The sequence below is a fragment of the Agrilus planipennis genome, unplaced genomic scaffold, assembly GCF_000699045.2.
Source record: "Agrilus planipennis isolate EAB-ADULT unplaced genomic scaffold, Apla_2.0 scaffold213, whole genome shotgun sequence".
NCBI lineage: Eukaryota > Metazoa > Arthropoda > Insecta > Coleoptera > Buprestidae > Agrilus > Agrilus planipennis.
Window position 1 is genome coordinate 417,246 of NW_020439124.1, and position 17,279 is coordinate 434,524.

General features: G+C 36.3%; 1 protein-coding gene across 2 annotated transcripts in view; it reads left to right on the forward strand.

The window, feature by feature from the left end:
• The window catches only part of LOC108738873 (protein drumstick), a 15,295-nt gene extending 5,208 nt beyond the window's left edge, over positions 1 to 10,087 (forward strand). The window contains exons 2-3 of one of the 2 annotated variants that reach the window (XM_018472490.1): positions 8,997 to 9,069; positions 9,341 to 10,087. In XM_018472490.1, coding sequence (XP_018327992.1) covers positions 8,997 to 9,021 — 25 coding nt within the window. In that variant the 3' untranslated portion in view covers positions 9,022 to 9,069; positions 9,341 to 10,087. The remainder of the gene's footprint in view (positions 1 to 8,996; positions 9,070 to 9,340) is intronic. The other variant, XM_018472489.1, reaches the window with a different exon arrangement.
• The last annotated feature ends 7,192 nt before the right edge of the window (positions 10,088 to 17,279 follow it).

Genomic DNA, 17,279 nt, shown 5'->3' on the forward strand with positions numbered 1-17,279 from the left:
CCTTAAATGAGGGGTTGTTATGTTGATTTTGATTTGATTATCAATAAGTGAAAATGTCAAAGACTGCAGAGCTATGTGATTTAAAGATAAAAAAATAAAACTGACTGATTATAATAACGTTTTCTTTATTTTTCTCTCAAAACATGATCCTTATAAGGAAGTTTCGGTTTCGGTTTCGGCCGAAACTGAGACCGTTGCCGAAATTCGGTTTCGGTTTCGGTCGTAAAAACCAGTTTCGGTAGGACACTATTAATTAATTCAAACGAATAAGCCGAATTTTAGAATCTACAAAACAGTAGTACTATGTATCTTATAATTTACAGGGCTATATTATTTACTTTACAATTAACTGGAGTATATTCATTAATAAAAGCAAATCGCCCTTAAAAGATATATTTTCAATATTAAACATCATCTAAGTTGCTCATCCATGTTTTACGTATTAAATTGCGTCATTAAATGCTATTTTAAGACTTTCGTACACTATCTCCAACAACTATAAAATCGTTTGTTTTCGTCAATACAAAAGATAAGTTTGATTATTTATTCGCCCAGAAAACTTAAATCACCATAAACTTCAGCATTGTTAATTTTTAAAAATCGTTCTCCTGTTTTCTCGGATACCGCAACAAATTTCCCGAAATAAAATGAAAACTATTTTATTACGCCGTATAGTTGCTACCGTTTTTGCTTTTTAACCCGTTTATTTTGCCTTGTGTATTAAACGTTTTACATTTTATGACACTTGAATTATACAAAAACTTTTGAATAATAAGATATTGTGACCTGTTTTGATAACGAAACCGACATAGAGCATGCGGATATATACATTTTGAAGTAATTAAACAAAAGTGTAATTTTATACTACAGATATTAGGTTAATCCCTGTTAATTAGTGTACTCATTAATAACAGGAGTTTAAATACTTAAAGGCTTTTACATGTTTGTCTCTCGAACACTGATTAAACCTTATCTAGGTTTCTTTCGTAATTCCGTGTTTTGTCGATATCTAAAACATTTTGACAATTTTCTGCTTCCGGTTATTTCAATTAAATATTCTACATCTAAATATTAACATTTTAGAATAGACTTTGAAATTGTTTTCCGAAATGTATCTGAATATTCAAAACTTCAATTTTTTATCAACTGTTTCTTTTTGAATAAAAATTAAGGCAGTATTTTTAATGATCTAATTTTTTAACGATTGATTATTTAATTCATAATAGATTACGCTTTCAGAACATATATTCAAATATTTGACTTTATATTTGGGTACTCAAATATTCAAATACCTGAATATCGGACAATTTAAATATTCAAACCGAATTATAAAAATTTTATTTCAATACTTAAAAATAAAAAATTCCGCATTCTATTTAGAATAAGTACCTATTATTTGTGGTTTTTCTAATTTCTTTTCCATTTTTTGCTATTGATAGTCAAGTTTCATTTAAACAAAAGGTTTTCTTCTGTGATAATTGTAACCATCTTGATAGTAATGAATGTAAGATATTGCTAATCCCAAGGGTGCCGCCCGACGACGTATAATTGAAAGATTTAAAATATTCGCATTTTAAAGCGAGTACTTAAATAAAAAAAGAAAAGAAAAATTTGGACGGATAAATAAAATAATAAATAAATAAATGATTAAAAACCACGTAGCCACACAAAGTGGCATTATCAGTTACAAGTAATTCGCACAGTTACATTCACAATGAAAGGTATTAATATGCAGTACATAACTGTAACTTTGTGTTGCCTTGCTTTTCAATTGTTTATATATTTATTTATTATTTTATTTACGCTAATTGTACGTCTATGTTTTTCTTAAATTTGGGGTGAATTGATAAACCTAGCTTGAGAAAGGTTTCGACCAAAAATGCGAAACGTCAGCGTCGGTTTAACAAAATAAAATTCATTACCCCCATCTTGCTTACGTATTTATTAATAGAATGTTCTTAGTACCTACACAACCTTCAGTTCAACACTAGTTCTTTATACTGCTGTACAGCCGATTGTTTTTATCTCCATCATAAAGTTATCAGCGTAAATTACAAAAATTACCGCATCCTCGCTTGAATCCCTTGTGTTTTTGAGTTGTATTAACTCAAAGTCTGCCGACGGAAGAGCAAACAAATATTATAATGTAAATCTCTCTCATAATCCCAGGCACCTTAAATCACGAGTGATATCGCTTTATCTTTTTGAGAAAGGGGAAAATCTCCATAAATACGATAACTTTTTATTAGACAATGCCGCATGACAATTGGGCTAGAATTTTGACAAGGGCGGTGTCATGATATGTACTTTATATGTCGGTATACGACCATTGATAATGAATTGAGGAGTTGACTTTACTTAAGTTTTCTAAGAATATGCCATAAAATGAAGCACCAACTGAAAATAGAATAACAATAGTGTAGGTATCTCCCGACTAGAATACATACAGAACATGGCCCGTCCTCATGTGGCAAATAACGGGCATGCCGATGCAGGGATTCCCCCGTAGATTCTTAACAAAAGAATTCAACGATACTGAAGCCGGATATGCTTTGCAAGAATCTTAACTGGTATCTAATCCTACCACAAATCCCATTAGTTGCCTTGCCAAAAGGGATTCGATTGCCAAATACACATCAATTGGTGTAATGTGATTCCTTTTTCTTTATTAGTGCCAGCTGCAATTCCTACCTGACATCTAAGAATAAAGGATTTCACGTCCGGAATCCATAGTAGAATGAAGATTCGGGCTATAGGGCCGTGGTCTATGTGAACTATTCCTTCCAGACGTTTCGTCAGCTACTATAGCCCGAATCTTCATTCTACTATATCTTTTCTACGACGGGATTCGTTTCAACAAGTAGATATCCATATATTTAAATGGACCTTGTTGGAGCATACGCAATCCTAAAATGTAGCATCGTACTACAGATGGCGTTTACCGCGCCGTTTGTGGTATTTTCTAAAACGCGCAGTTAAGACAGCAGGTAAAAGTTGGGCTGTGTTCTGTCGGAGCTGCCTGCGACGCGCTGATGATATCCAAAAAGATCGAAATCGCGATCCGCGTCTGGCAGTTTCGACAGATAAATGGTATAGTTTTATTGCAGACTTTGCCAATTTTGAATGTCCCTCCCAACTATATCTTCTTCCCAATTTGTACTTGGGATTCGGGATATGTCATATCAAGCGGGTTTGAAAGCAACGTCGATTTCAAAAGTGACCACCTAATTGGCTAGGTATTTTTACTTTGAAAGATTCTCATACGAATTTGGTTAGGATTTCATCATTCTCTCTAGAGATGGAGCTAATATTATTCCGACTTAGAAAATACTACAAATGGCGCAGTAAACGCCATCTGTAGCACGATGCTACATTTTAGGATTACGTATGCTCCAACAAGGTCCACAGACAGAATACAGACCACTTCGAATTATTTTATTATTCCGACTATCAAATCTAGTATTATAGCCTGAATCCGTTGATTTTTTTCTAGGCCACTTCTGTACAGTACACATTGGTTCTGATTCGCTAACTTCCGTTTCGCGAATTACTAAGATAAAGAGTTATAATGCAGATGGGTTGACAAATCCTCGTCCATGTTCTCAAATCTGTGGTGTACGAAACGAAACTTCCTGAAATTTTAGCTGATCAGTGGAGAAACATGTAGAACAATAAATACAAGATTTTGGCGTAATCTTCTTGCTAATCGTGGAAATATCTATTCCTTTGCTTCCTTACTGGAAAATTCCGTATAATTCTATTGTTCGTGCCATACATAATCCACAAGGAGGAAGAGCATCAGATTTTAGGGAGAATGCTATATTTCACTTCTGTTACAACATTCTTTGTGCATTTAAGGCTTATCATAGAACCCTTTATTCTACACTTTCAGTTCTCCTCATTTCTAACTTCTTTATCTACGATGTTTTCATCGATCTCTTACAACACCACATTTTCCCTCTCCTTGTTAGTTGTGTTAATACATCGACAAGCAGCAGTTGCATAATATATTTTTCATGAGTTGACGAATAAGGATTAAAACTCACAAAAACGGCAAATCGAATACTAACTTTTAATTCGATTTCACACAAAGCTAAAACTGTGCACTCCATTATCAAATTTTTTTTCATTTACTTGGTCCTTGTTACGTTACTACATAATGCACTAATTTCATTGTAAATTTGTTCGTCATTGAAGTTACAATTTTCGCCAACAGGTGGTGTAACCTTATACTTCATGGCGAAGCATAGGTATTGGTACATAAGAGAAACCGGTCTGTTTTTTTTTCTCGTTTACGTCTTCGCTATGACAATATTTAATCTACCTAATTGCCCAACTGCCTAATGAGAAAGATCAACTACAATAGTACCAACGTTCTTTGATTGTAATGGTTCCTTTATTTCGCTTCATTTTTTTTTTGAAATTATTACCGTTACTCGCGCCATTAATCCTTGCTTGGTAACGAATGTGACAGTTGAAAGTGTTGCGGACTTTATTTTGTTTTCGACAGCGGCACACAATGGCAACAGACCGTCGCAAATTCGCTTTATTGCGAATAATAAATTCCGTTTAAGAGGAGCGCGCGTAATTTTTCACACATTTACTCCTTTATAATTCGCACCTTATTCACCAGTCGAATTATACCACGCAAATACCAGTTACATGGTGTCCCGTTTGCGTATATTAATCTGGTCATTCTTTACGATCACCTTTTCGAAATCACCCATTTGATTTAGGTATAATAAAAAATTACGTTTATGAAAAAAAGAGAGAGAATGTAGAAGATGCAAGTATCGCGTAAATAAAATATACATTTGTTTTAATATGTCAGCATAAAAGACATTACGTTTATAATAATTTAATTGCCACCAAATCAATCAAGAACTTTAAAGCATAATAAAACTTTAACTATTAAAAGTATTCTTCGATAAGGACCTGGGAGTTGAAGGTTTTGGAGTAGTAAGAAATCTTCGACTAATTCTTAAATGTCACCCAGAACTTACAATTAGAAAGAATAAAATTACGAAAGCCATCTCTTTTTAACCTCCGATTGGTCATAAATAAAAGCTAAGTGAAAGTAAAAAAAAATTTTTTATTAGGTACTAAAAGTTACACTTATGGTTACTCTTCGACGTGAGGCAGTTGTTGCACTGTGAATTGGCTTTCCAATATCCTCTTCATAAAATGTTTCCGCCAATGAATTTTAATGGGTATTGACGAAGTCTTGAAGGGGAAAACCATGGAAGACACATGCTAACTTCTGGAATTACTCTAGATATAGTACTCATGTTCAACGGTTCTCTAAACAATTTCAATAGGTCGTGGATCAGAACAATTCCAAATGTCAGTAGGTCCTTTTTTGTTTTGGATGATTCTCCCACCTATCGTCGAGGGAATTCCATATTTTTCCTGCCATTCCCACTTCTAAATTTGCAAGAAGCTGCAAACCAAGGCCAAGACCCATTCGAATTCATTATAGTAATACTTTACTAGGAGGGACATAGGAGAGCTTATCCATAGATGACGTTCTCAGTTGTGTCAGTTATCAGTATTCAACATTGTTGAGTGTCTACCCAAGATTCATCCAAGCATATGCTATTCCATAAATTGACTTTGTCTTGGAATTCCTCGTTGGTTTGTAAACGGGAGAGGCATGGAAGAAACATACTAACTTCTGGAATTGCTCTACATATAGGGATCATGTTCAACGGCTCTCTGAGCAATTTCAATATGTCGTGGGTCAGAGCAATTCCAAAAGTCAGTAAGTCCTTTCTTGTTTTGGATGATTCTCTGACTTATCGTCGATGGAATTCCATCTTTGTCCTACCTTTTCTGCTTCTAAATTAACAAGAAGCTTCAAAAAAACGTCGGGACTGATTCGAATTCATAAAGGGTAATATTTTACTAGGAAGGACATAGGAGAGCTNTCACAAATGCATAACAAATGGGCGCCACTTCTATACGGACAGAATGCGCTGTGGGGCTACACGCTCGACGCTCAATGAAAATTCGGAACAAATAAAGTAACATGTAGGTTTCGTCATCAAAAGAAGTTGATGAGGAAGGGTGCGCAAAATTAAAATTGATTCTCCGACCTATCGTCGAGGGAATTCCATCTTTTTCCTGCCTTTCCCGCTTCTAAATTAACAAGAAGCTTCAAAACAACGCCGGGACTGATTCGAATTCATAAAGGGTAATATTTTACTAGGAAGGACATAGGAGAGCTTATCCACAGATGACGTTCTCAGTTGTGTCAGTTATCAGTATTCAACATTGTTGAGAGTCTATGCAAGATTCATCCAAGCATATGGTTTTCCATAAATCGACGTTGTCTTGAAGTTCCTCGTTAGTTTTTAAGCGAGTAAACCATGGAAGAAACATGCTAACTTCTGGAATTGCTTTAGATAGATATAGCGGTCATGTTCAATGGCTCTCTGAGTAATTTCAATAGGTCGTGGGTCAGAACAATTCCAAAAGTTAGTAGGTCTTTTTTTGTTTTGGATGATTCTCCGACCTATCGTCGAGGGAATTCCATATTTTTCCTGCCTTTCCCGCTTCTAAATTAACAAGAAGCTTCAAAAAAACGTCAAGACTCATTCGAATTCATAAAGGGTAATATTTTACTAGGAGGCACATAGGAGAGCTTATCCATAGATGAGGTTCTCAGTTGTGTCAGTTATCAATATTCAATATTGATGAGTGTCTACCCAAGATTCATCTAAGCATATGGTTTTCCATAAATTGAGGTTGTCTTGAAGCTCCTCGTTGGTTTGTAAGCACGAAAGCCATGGAAGAAACATGCTAACTTCTGAAATTGCTCTAGATAGATATAGCGGTCATGTTCAATGGCTCTCTGAGTAATTTCAATAGGTCGTGGGTCAGAACAATTCCAAAAGTCAGTAGGTCCTTTTTTGTTTTGGATGATTCTCCCACCTATCGTCGAGGGAATTCCATCTTTTTCCTGCCTTTCCCGCTTCTAAATTAACAAGCCGAGACTGATTCGAATTCATAAAAGGTTATATTTTACTAGGAGGGACATAGGAGAGCTTATCCATAGATGACGTTCTCAGTTGTGTCAGTTATCAGTATTCAACATTGATGAGTGTCTATGCAAGATTCATCCAAGCATATGGTTTTCCATAAATTGACGTTGTCTTGACGTTCCTTCGTTGGTTTGTAAACTGGAAAGCCATGGAAGAAGCGTTCTAAATTTCAAAAGGTCGTGGGTCAGAACAATTCTAAATGTCAGTGTTTTGGATGATTCTCCGACCTATCGTCGATGGAATTCCATCTTTGTTCTGCCTTTTTCGGTTCTAAATTAACAAGAAGCTTCAAAACAACTTCAAGACTCATTCGAATTCATTAGGGGTAATATTTTAATAGGCGCGGCATCGCAGGGCTTGCTTATCCACTTTTTCGTTGAGTCAGTTACCAATATTCAACATTGATGACTATCTACTCAAGATTCATCCAAGCACACGGTTTTCCATGAATTTCAACATTTTTCTCTTTTTTAACAAGAACTGTTCATGTTGGGGTTGATATTCTGGAGGGGGTCAGATTTTAATCGCACATAACAAGACTCGAAATATTCTATTGTTATTTACCCATTCGTCATATTATCTCTGATGCGATTTATGAAATGTGCAAGGATATTTTGAGAAGTTAGTTTGTTGGGACTTCGTATAAGTACAACGGTGCGGGTATATTTTGTTTTTTTTTTTTAATATACGCACGATTAACGATCGTCTTCGCGGTTTTCGGGGTGTTGGGGGGGAAGAAGAGGGGGCGGCGACGGTGGGGCCCCGTGTGTTCATTGTGCCCGTTTGATGAAGCACGATTAATACGACAACAGCATGGCCTTTCAATAAAGAGTCGTTTTAAATTGATTGCGAACTGGTGCAACAATGGAAGAAACTTGTTTTGGGTACTAAGTCAATGTCAGGCTTTCGTAACTATACGTACTTAAATAAATGTATAATACGAATGTTGCATTCAACGTCGGTAATGTGCAGGAATTATTGCAAACTGAATTGCCATTGAACGGACTTTATTTAATATATCTGCTAACTTAGTCAGCAGTCGGGATATTTCAAGAACGTCATAATACCGCGGCAGTAATTATTTATTATTATAAAATAGCGGTGGCATAGGCTGAGCATGCCATTATGAGATAGGCAGTGCGTTTTTGAGACGAGTCGTCGGCAAGCCACAGACAAACAATAAACAATCGTCTAACGATTCAGTGCAAGCAAGTATGAATTCGTGAAATTTAACCTATAAAATTTTTTTGACAGCCATTATAGATATGTCATTTTTAAAACATTTGCTTCAAAAGTTGACTATCGTCCAACAAAGCTTGTTAGCGAGGACCATAGAGATTTATATTATTGGGAATAATTATCGATTTAAACATACCTACAGTTTTAGACAACTTTTTAGAAGTGAGTTAGTTTAATATGAAATATTAATCTGAAAATTCATTTTTAAATTTTTTTACCCACTACACGCTACCTCAAATTAAGAGGGAAAAATTGTTGCTGTTGTCACACCCCCGTCGGGAATCGAACCCGTGAAGGCAAAGGTCCCGGGTTCGATTCCCGGCGGGGATGTGAGGTAGCGTGTAGTGGGTAAAAAATTCAAAAATGAATTTTCAGATTAATATTTCAGATTATTGATTTAGTATTTTCGAATGTTTCTAAAAACGAAAACGAGAGAACAAGATATTTATTTCAGCAGTAGGTAATTTCAATTGACTACCTCGAACGGAGGTCATTTAGGCAATCAGATAAACAAAATTTATATACACCGAATGACCAAAGTGACAAAATACGACTAGGCACTTAATTAGATTTCTTTATTGTTTTACAGATGGTTCCAATTGTGGTTCTACCATGAATGAGTAGATACACTGTTATTAATCAGAGGTTTTTTGTTTTTCAGCATGTACATACATATATGTCAACGTTGTTTCTAATATGTGATTGGTATTTTAGATGTAGTCAGTGCATTTGGCGGTGAAGGGCACCCGGGGGCATAGGGGCCGCTCCGGTCCTGTCTTCTTCCAGTGTAAGATACTTATAACTTTTAACATTTTAACAATTAACTTTGGGTGTAAGGTCTTTATGGGCCACTAATAATGCTTAATAGATGTAATTCTCTAATTGGCGACACACGTTTCTCACTAAAGTTTTTTTTTATGTGTTATTATGATTATTGTTACTTGTGTAAAAATTATTATTTTTCAACTGCTTTTTATGTTGTGTCCGAATGTTTTCGATCACGGCTACTCTGATGCTACAATTTTTACTGATTTTCGTGTTTCGTTTTTCCATTTCAGAACAATCCATTATCCGACTACGCAAGCTACATGCAACTGTTTTTCAAGGTCATAACTGCACATTTAACAGCCTATTCGATTTTTTTTGTATTCACAGTTATTATCGTACTAAAATCTATTTAATTTTTATTTAAATGTTCTTAGATTATAGCCAGTTTACTTGTGTAAATATTATGCTTCAAGAAAATTAGTTTATACGTAGTGATACGCTTTTTATTATTAATTAATATGCGCGTTGTGTCAATTTTTATTTAAATAAATAGTCGTTGCGAGCCAGTTAACTTTTTTTTAGTTTAAGTTCAACTTTAGACTACGAACTCTAGTCTATATTATGTATTCATAAATTTCGAACTTATTAAAGCGTTAAGTGCAATAATGTTGATGGGAGAGTTTTTCATTTTTTTTTGTTATGTAAATGTAACCTACCAATCGATTTCTTGGAAGGTAAAACACCAGGCCTAAATTTTTCGAAGAAGAGTTTTTGATTTCGTGAAAACTGCGTATTTTTGCACAGCAAAAGTAGACGCATGTTTATCAACAGGTTATCATCATACGCTTTAGATGCATTCGGTACCGATTATATGTCTACCAAATCAGTTCTTCTAATGTGGCTAGACGAATTTTCGCTGCTTTATTTTTTTTATGAAACAATGTTACAATGTGACATGTCACATGCCTATTATATTTTATATGTTGATAGACTGTAAGGATGTGTAAAGTTATTTATAAATTGAAAATATAAGTTCCCCCAATCAATTTTGTTTTATTTATTTTTAACAAACGAATATGAAATAAAGACAAGCTTTTTACTGGAGTTTTATTTATTTATACTATATTTTTTTTTAGTTAATTGTTTTGTTCTTTCTGAAGCATTCAATATGGCGGCTGCTGTAGGTATCGGCCGCCATATTGTCTAAATGTCAAACTGTTGACTTTTCAGAATAAGAAATGAAGGTAAATACATTAGAAAACAAAACGTAATCTTACATCTAAAAATAATGATTAACTTTAATTGATTTTTTAATTTAAATGTTCGCCTTTTTAAAGCGCTTTGTAAGTAACTGTTTCCCTAGATCGTTATTAGGTATTGTTATTACGACAGATCATAAATCAATCGATAACATTTCCCAGTAAACGTCACCAATATGTGCCGCAAGAACTGTATCTGCTCAGACGTTATAAAATGGTGAGATTTACGGTGAGAACGCCTGTTACGTATGTACGCTGTTTATAAACTGTTAATTTACGCGAAATTTGTTCAAGAACGCTACTTAAATTCGCATAATGTTCTTAATACATGCCGCAATACTTGGGCGACCTTTGAATGATTCTTCTTGCATACATTCACTATTAAATAACCAAGAAGTTTAATCACGTCCAGAATATTTTATGCTACTAGGTGCTGACGCATATACTTACAAACACACCCATAAACGTGAATACAGTGCTAAGAGAAAGACTAGAAGATTATCGATATTCGTATACATATACCTACTACTGATGTGCAGAGTCGATAGAAGGTCCAAATTCGATTAAATCTAATAACCGTTAGCGGAATTGGACTTCTTCATTTATCCGTCTAGATAAGTCTACCACAAGTCACAAGATCCAATAAGCTCGGTGATGGCTCAGACGAACAGGCAATTTTCCAAGCGTTTTCTTCGAATCTTAACCATAATTCTGTTTATCAAATCACTGATAATAGCTGATGCTTTCATAAAGTCTCTACGTGATGAATGCCAAGACAGCCTACTGCAGAATACAAGCTCAAACATGTTGATATCTGTCAATAATTGCTGGAACGTTTCAACAGGCAAGCCAATATAGTGATGAAACGTGGGTTCAACATTAGCCAGAACCAACATGATAAGATTCTAGAGCGAAATAATCGCTGATAAAAAAATCAAAACGCTGCTATTGAGACGAACGTTGACTTCCATTGAAAGGGTATAAGGAAAGGCGCTAGTGAAGCGTCTGAATGTAAGCAAAAATTACCAATTCGTGTGAATTAGCAAACGCCGAGGTGTGTTGTCAAAAGAAGTGTTGCTGTAGCAGGACAAAATCCGTCCGAATACGGTTTACCACCTTGTTCGAACCAAACAAGTTTATTTTTGAGATCCCCGACCACCCTTGGTATAGCTCAGACCTTCCTTCCTCCAAATTTAATCTTTTTATGCCATCCAAGAATGTATTGCCAGGTTGTTGATTTTTCACATACGTACAGGCACAGAATGTATGCAAAAGTGACTGCGTGATCAACCGAATCCTTGTGGAACAATGTCCTCTAGAATTTTAAGTTACAATCAAGAATACTGGACTATAACAACACACTTGCCTATGCTCGCTGTATGCTTGGAAACATGTCTTTTTCCATTCGCAATGAGGACAGGCCTTACGAATCTCGTTCCATCCTCGTCAAGGATATTCATCATTATCCTCAGCCAGTCTGGTTCAACATGCGTCTAACCACTCATTCTTACTATCTTGAACCCATCCTAGCATTTCTCAAAATCTCAATCAATCCGTATCTTTAATTAATTGCAAACTTTAATATAGTCTAGACTTAGCCCTACCCATCTTAACCCCTAATTCTGCTTTTAATATGTCTCTAAAAACTGTCCTTCATGTCTCGCCTATTTTTATTGACTTTCTTAACGCCCTTTGTCCTCTACTCCTAATATCTCCTCTTTTTTATCTATTGCACATTCGATATCTACATATAACAGTGCATCTCAAACGCTTCCAACCTTTCCTATTCAAGGATACTATTGATTATTAAAAAATAGATCATCGTAAGCATGTGCATTTAATCATTTGCCCCACTACACCCGCCTTCTGTGCGAATGCAAATTGGTATAAACTTTAAACTAGGAGTGAGCCATCCTGTGGTCTAGCATCCATGGTTACAATTTAGGCCGTGTACTACGTCATCTCTATTGCATATATGTATATAGAATATGGTATTGTGACGTACCATCATTAAGTAGCAAACCTGTGTTAGTACCTACACCTTTATCATTATCAACTAAGATCATACGAAGTTACTGTAATCCAGCTGTTTCATTTATAGAATTGGAGGAGAATTACTCGTAACAATTTACCCTTATATCACCGAGACACACATACCTTTTCCCATTTTCACCAGGACCCCGGGGCTTACTCCTTTGTCGATTTGTCTCGTTTCAACTGACAAGTCCGTGACGGACGTCCTTTCTCTCTTGCGGGTTAATTTTCTTCTTAATCCGAAGACATAATATATAGTTGTCGTGAAAGTCCGTGAAAATTGCATTTATACCACCACCAAGCAAACGGATGACAAGTCGAGACGCGGAAGTATCGTCCTGTATTGCACACAAATGTATATCTACTATAATTGCTATACAGAAACACAAGATACACTGCGATGCAGAGAGTTCCATGACACGTGGCCGCAAGCATTCTCGCTTAGTTTGCAAATTGGTCGTCGACATGCGATGTTATGTGGCAGCACAGTAGCAATTCGAGTCTTTCGCCACTGATGTATGCTATTATGGTTTTTGTTCCGAGCACCCATACACATCTAGATTAATATGATTATGATCACAGCACGATTACACGATGCGTATCGAATTTCCGAGTGATTTTAGAAACGTTGACATTTAGTGGCGAGGAGAGAGAAAGCTAACTCACTTTTTTTTGTTTTTGGTTTAGGATAGCATAAATTAAAGGGTATTGGTCTCTTATTTTATTAATTATTGAGTGTTACCGTAGAAATACTTCCTCAGCTGTAAATAACCATTTTATGTAAGGATGCTAATTAGTTAACAGAAAGATCTGAATTTCTGTTGAGAGAGGACAGCGTCCAACCAGAATGTGTTGTACCAAATCGTAGTAAAGTTGATTATCATTTGCAAAATAGATAGACCATAACGTAAACTGAAGGATAACCTTATAATATGATATATATAACAACATAAACAAAACAAAAGAATGACTACAAAGGATATTAATTACAATTTTAGCTCATTTATTTATCTATAGGTAGGTACATGCATGACTTCTGTCCCTCCATTCAAATGATCGACACTTCTATGTATACGAATCATCTTCTTGTAGTTCAAGTGACGCCTATTGTGCCCCTTTTTGAGGTTTCCCTTAAGAAAAATAGGTATAATAAGTAATTTTTGTTCAATTTTTTTTCAATTCTAACGATATCTATTGATAAGTAGTTCAGCCTCACTGATACTTTTCCTTGATATAGCGGCTGCATAGTCAACCGTTCACCATAATACGGAAAGCGTTGATGATGCCATTTACTAAGTATGGCAAAACCTTTGTAGTTAATTAAAGCACACAGCAGTATTACCCAGGAGTCCAATATGATTTATCATCATCATAAGGTCGCCAGTCCTAAGACTGGTTGGACACGCACCTCCACTCTCCTATCCTGAGCTAATCTTCGCATTTCCCCAAAACCAAAACAAGCCACACCCTTAACTATTTGCGAACAGTAATCTAATCTAGATTACCTCTACCCCGCCTAACTCCTGTTTCTGCCTCTAATATGTCTCTGACTAGACCTTCATGCATGAGAAGGTGACCTACCATAGAGTCCTCTTCTCCTATTCTCTCTAATACCTCTTCATTCCTAACCTTCTCTATCTACGTTATCCTCATCATTCGTCTGCAACACTACATTTAGAACGCTGCTAACCTTTTCTTTTCCACCGAGCCCACTGTCCATGTTTCGCACCGTATCTTTTCCGAATTTCTAGATTGATCGTTCGCGAGCATAGAAGTGACTTCTTTTTATTGAAGGCGACTCGACCCTGCGCTATCCTCTGCTTTGTATCCCCACTACTTCTTCCGTAAATATAAATGGTAAATCAAAAATATTGCCTCATAACTTCTTCTTATAGTTTCTTACTTCCCAATTAACATCACAAGGAGCAAAGAAGCAGAAGAATGTCGTGAATCAAATTGCTTACGTAATTCTTGCTGAATCCCATGGATTTATTCGAGGAACAATAATGATCAGACACGAATAACTTTTCCTGGGGCAGCATTTACGCAATTGTGGTTGCTACCACAACCCAATACGCCCGTAGTAGTTACTACCTACAATTCTTTGCATAAAAGTCGAAGTTAATAATAAAGGTAGCGACGTGAGGTGTGTAGCTTCTTGCACGCATGGGTTGTGATTTAGCCGAATCGTCATGTCTCTCTCGTAAACGAATGGTAATAAGTCGCCGATCGTGACGGGTTGGCAACAACTGTTGTTCCGCATTTTTCGCTAATTTCGCTTCTTCAACGGCGTTCATAAGATTTGCATGAAACCCGAATCGCCATGAGCGCCCCCGAACGCCCAATGGCTCTGTTCTAGTTCCCAGCTCACCGAATCACGAATCGACCTTTCGTCGGTTGTTCACTTCTTCCTTCTTATATCCCACCTTCTTTAATAAATAGTTATGGGACAGCCAGGATTCCAAATTCATTTCTTTTTGCTTTTCCTTTCTCAGATTCATTATTTCTTAATAGTCATGCATTGTTCTTCCGGGATATTCCGCCAAAAACATTCCGGTAAAATTATCTCCCACTGTAGGTTTCGTCATCAAAAGAAGTTGATGAGGAAGGGTGCGCAAAATTAAAATTGACAAATTTCAAGCAAATTACAAGCCTGACGCTGGAAGCTGGCGGAAATTTTAAAATGGCGTGGATGCGCGGTGGCAAAAGTAAGCTGTTGTAGGTATAAAGATTGCAGCCCTCTTTCTTCAGTATTACTATCAGGGGCGTAGATTAAATATTTAAAAAAAGGGACTAGTGAGCAAGTAATAGACAGACAAACTGAAGAACTAATTGTTGATGTTGGTGACAGTGATAGAGATTCCCATGATGACACTGAATGTGAAAACTAACTATAAAAGAAAAGCAATAGGTTTATTTTTCTTTTTGGAAAAGTTATGTTTCTACATTATTTTCTAGTACGCTACTGTCCTATCTGTATTAATACTATAATTTAGGCCTACTGAAAGCTTATTTGTGTATCGGTTCCAAGTGACTTACCCAAATAGGTCATAAATGGGCAAGTACCTGCGCGACCTCTCGCCAGCTTCCTTCGTCCGACCTGTAACTACCTTGAAATTGAACTACTATTAGTTAATTTCAAGATAGCAACATTAACGACACAAGTTGACGAGATGCCTGAATTGAGATCCTTACTAATTCCTCATAGTTCCTGATGCGCTTTCTCTATTCAAGTTCACTATCATTTCTTACGACAAAAACATGAATGGGGCTTTGCCCATTCGCATACTACGTATCTCCGTGAAGTGTACAACACACTAGTATAAAAGTACAAAAGCTAACACGTATCTACGTGTACAAACGTATAAGATAACTAATGCAGTGTTTTTGGCCGAGGGCGATCAATTGCTGAGTGTGTTGTCCGCGTCTGCCTGCAGAACCTATGTGCTCGTACCTGTATCTGAGTGTAGTGTATGTATATTTCTTTGTGAACTGGCCACGTACTGTATTCTCACACCCGCGATTGCCGCTGTTCTTGCGCTTTCACCTCGACTTCTTTACGTCACGTTTGGAGACCGAAGACGGAAAACTTGGCCAAAATTGGTTACCCTAACCTCCACCGCAGACGAGGGTAGTCAGACGGAATGCGGACGGTTTGAAGCGAACCAGTATCAAAATAGTCGTTATCAAGGGTGTTTGCGTGATGCCCATGGAGTCAAGCAAGACATATGAAAAAGAGAGCAGTTTGGCATTGATTATATTTTTCTCAAGTTGACAAATTGCATGCTCTCTATTAATTATTGCGTCTCGTCAGGCCGCTTTGTAAAGATTCTCAGGTGCTCCTCTGTCCGTTGTTTCAGATCATCTTCCACATAACCAGGATAATGATCTTACGTTATATATGAAGTTCGTGGTTCATGTTCTAAATGACGATCTATGTTTGGTAGTTTCTATCAAAAGCAGACAAGAAATGTATTGTTCTAGACTGAACTTGGTTGACAGCTTCATGTCCTTTATTAATACGAAAAGTGGACCATACTCCACCAAGTCATTTATCGTTTTAACTTCGCCACAAACTTACTACTCACTTGGAATAAAACCAAACTTGTGCAGTAAAAAATACTCTTTCTCTACTTTATATGTTAAATTTAAATAAATTACATTTAGATTGATCAGGAATCTAGGATTTTTCAGTTGGGTCGCTTATCGTTTCAACTATTGAGTTTTACATGTTTCTCTCCTCAGTTTTCATGGATATTTGAGACTTCAATTAAGCAAGGCTCAACCTAAATGGTCTTTTAAGATTTTGTGAATGTAAACTCATCCAAATCGAGAGGAGATGATTGACCTTCGGGGGTGAGGATGGGGGGAATCGAAGGAGGTCTCCCCCACCACTGTACCATAAAAAGTTCGTGGCGGTCTCACCCCAATAAAAAGTTATGGGGGTTTAAAGTTAATAAATATGCCAATTTTTATACATTTCTAGGCATGTAAATATTTATATAGTCATTCTTAAACAATATTCAAAGGTAAAACTAATGGAAAAATACATAAAAATATTGAGAAAGTTATATAAAACATTATTTAAATATCTTTATCAATAGGGTAGGTTAGGTTAGGTTAGGTTAGGTTATCGGGTTTTGTTCAAGTGACCACCCTCTTTCGATCCCCCACCTCCACCCGCTTGAAAATATTTTTTTTATTGAATTTTATTTGAATTATAGTGTATTAAAATAATCAATTTTCAACCCTCACAACTTTTTATGGGGGTGAAACCACCGCAAAATTTTTTATGGGGTTTTACTCAGGTGACCACCCTCTTTCGATCCCCCCCTACCTTCTTATGATCCCCCTTTCCTCCACCCCCCTCTAACCCTCATAACTTTTTATGGGGATGAGATCGCCACGAACTTTTTATGTTAGTGGTGGGGGAAAC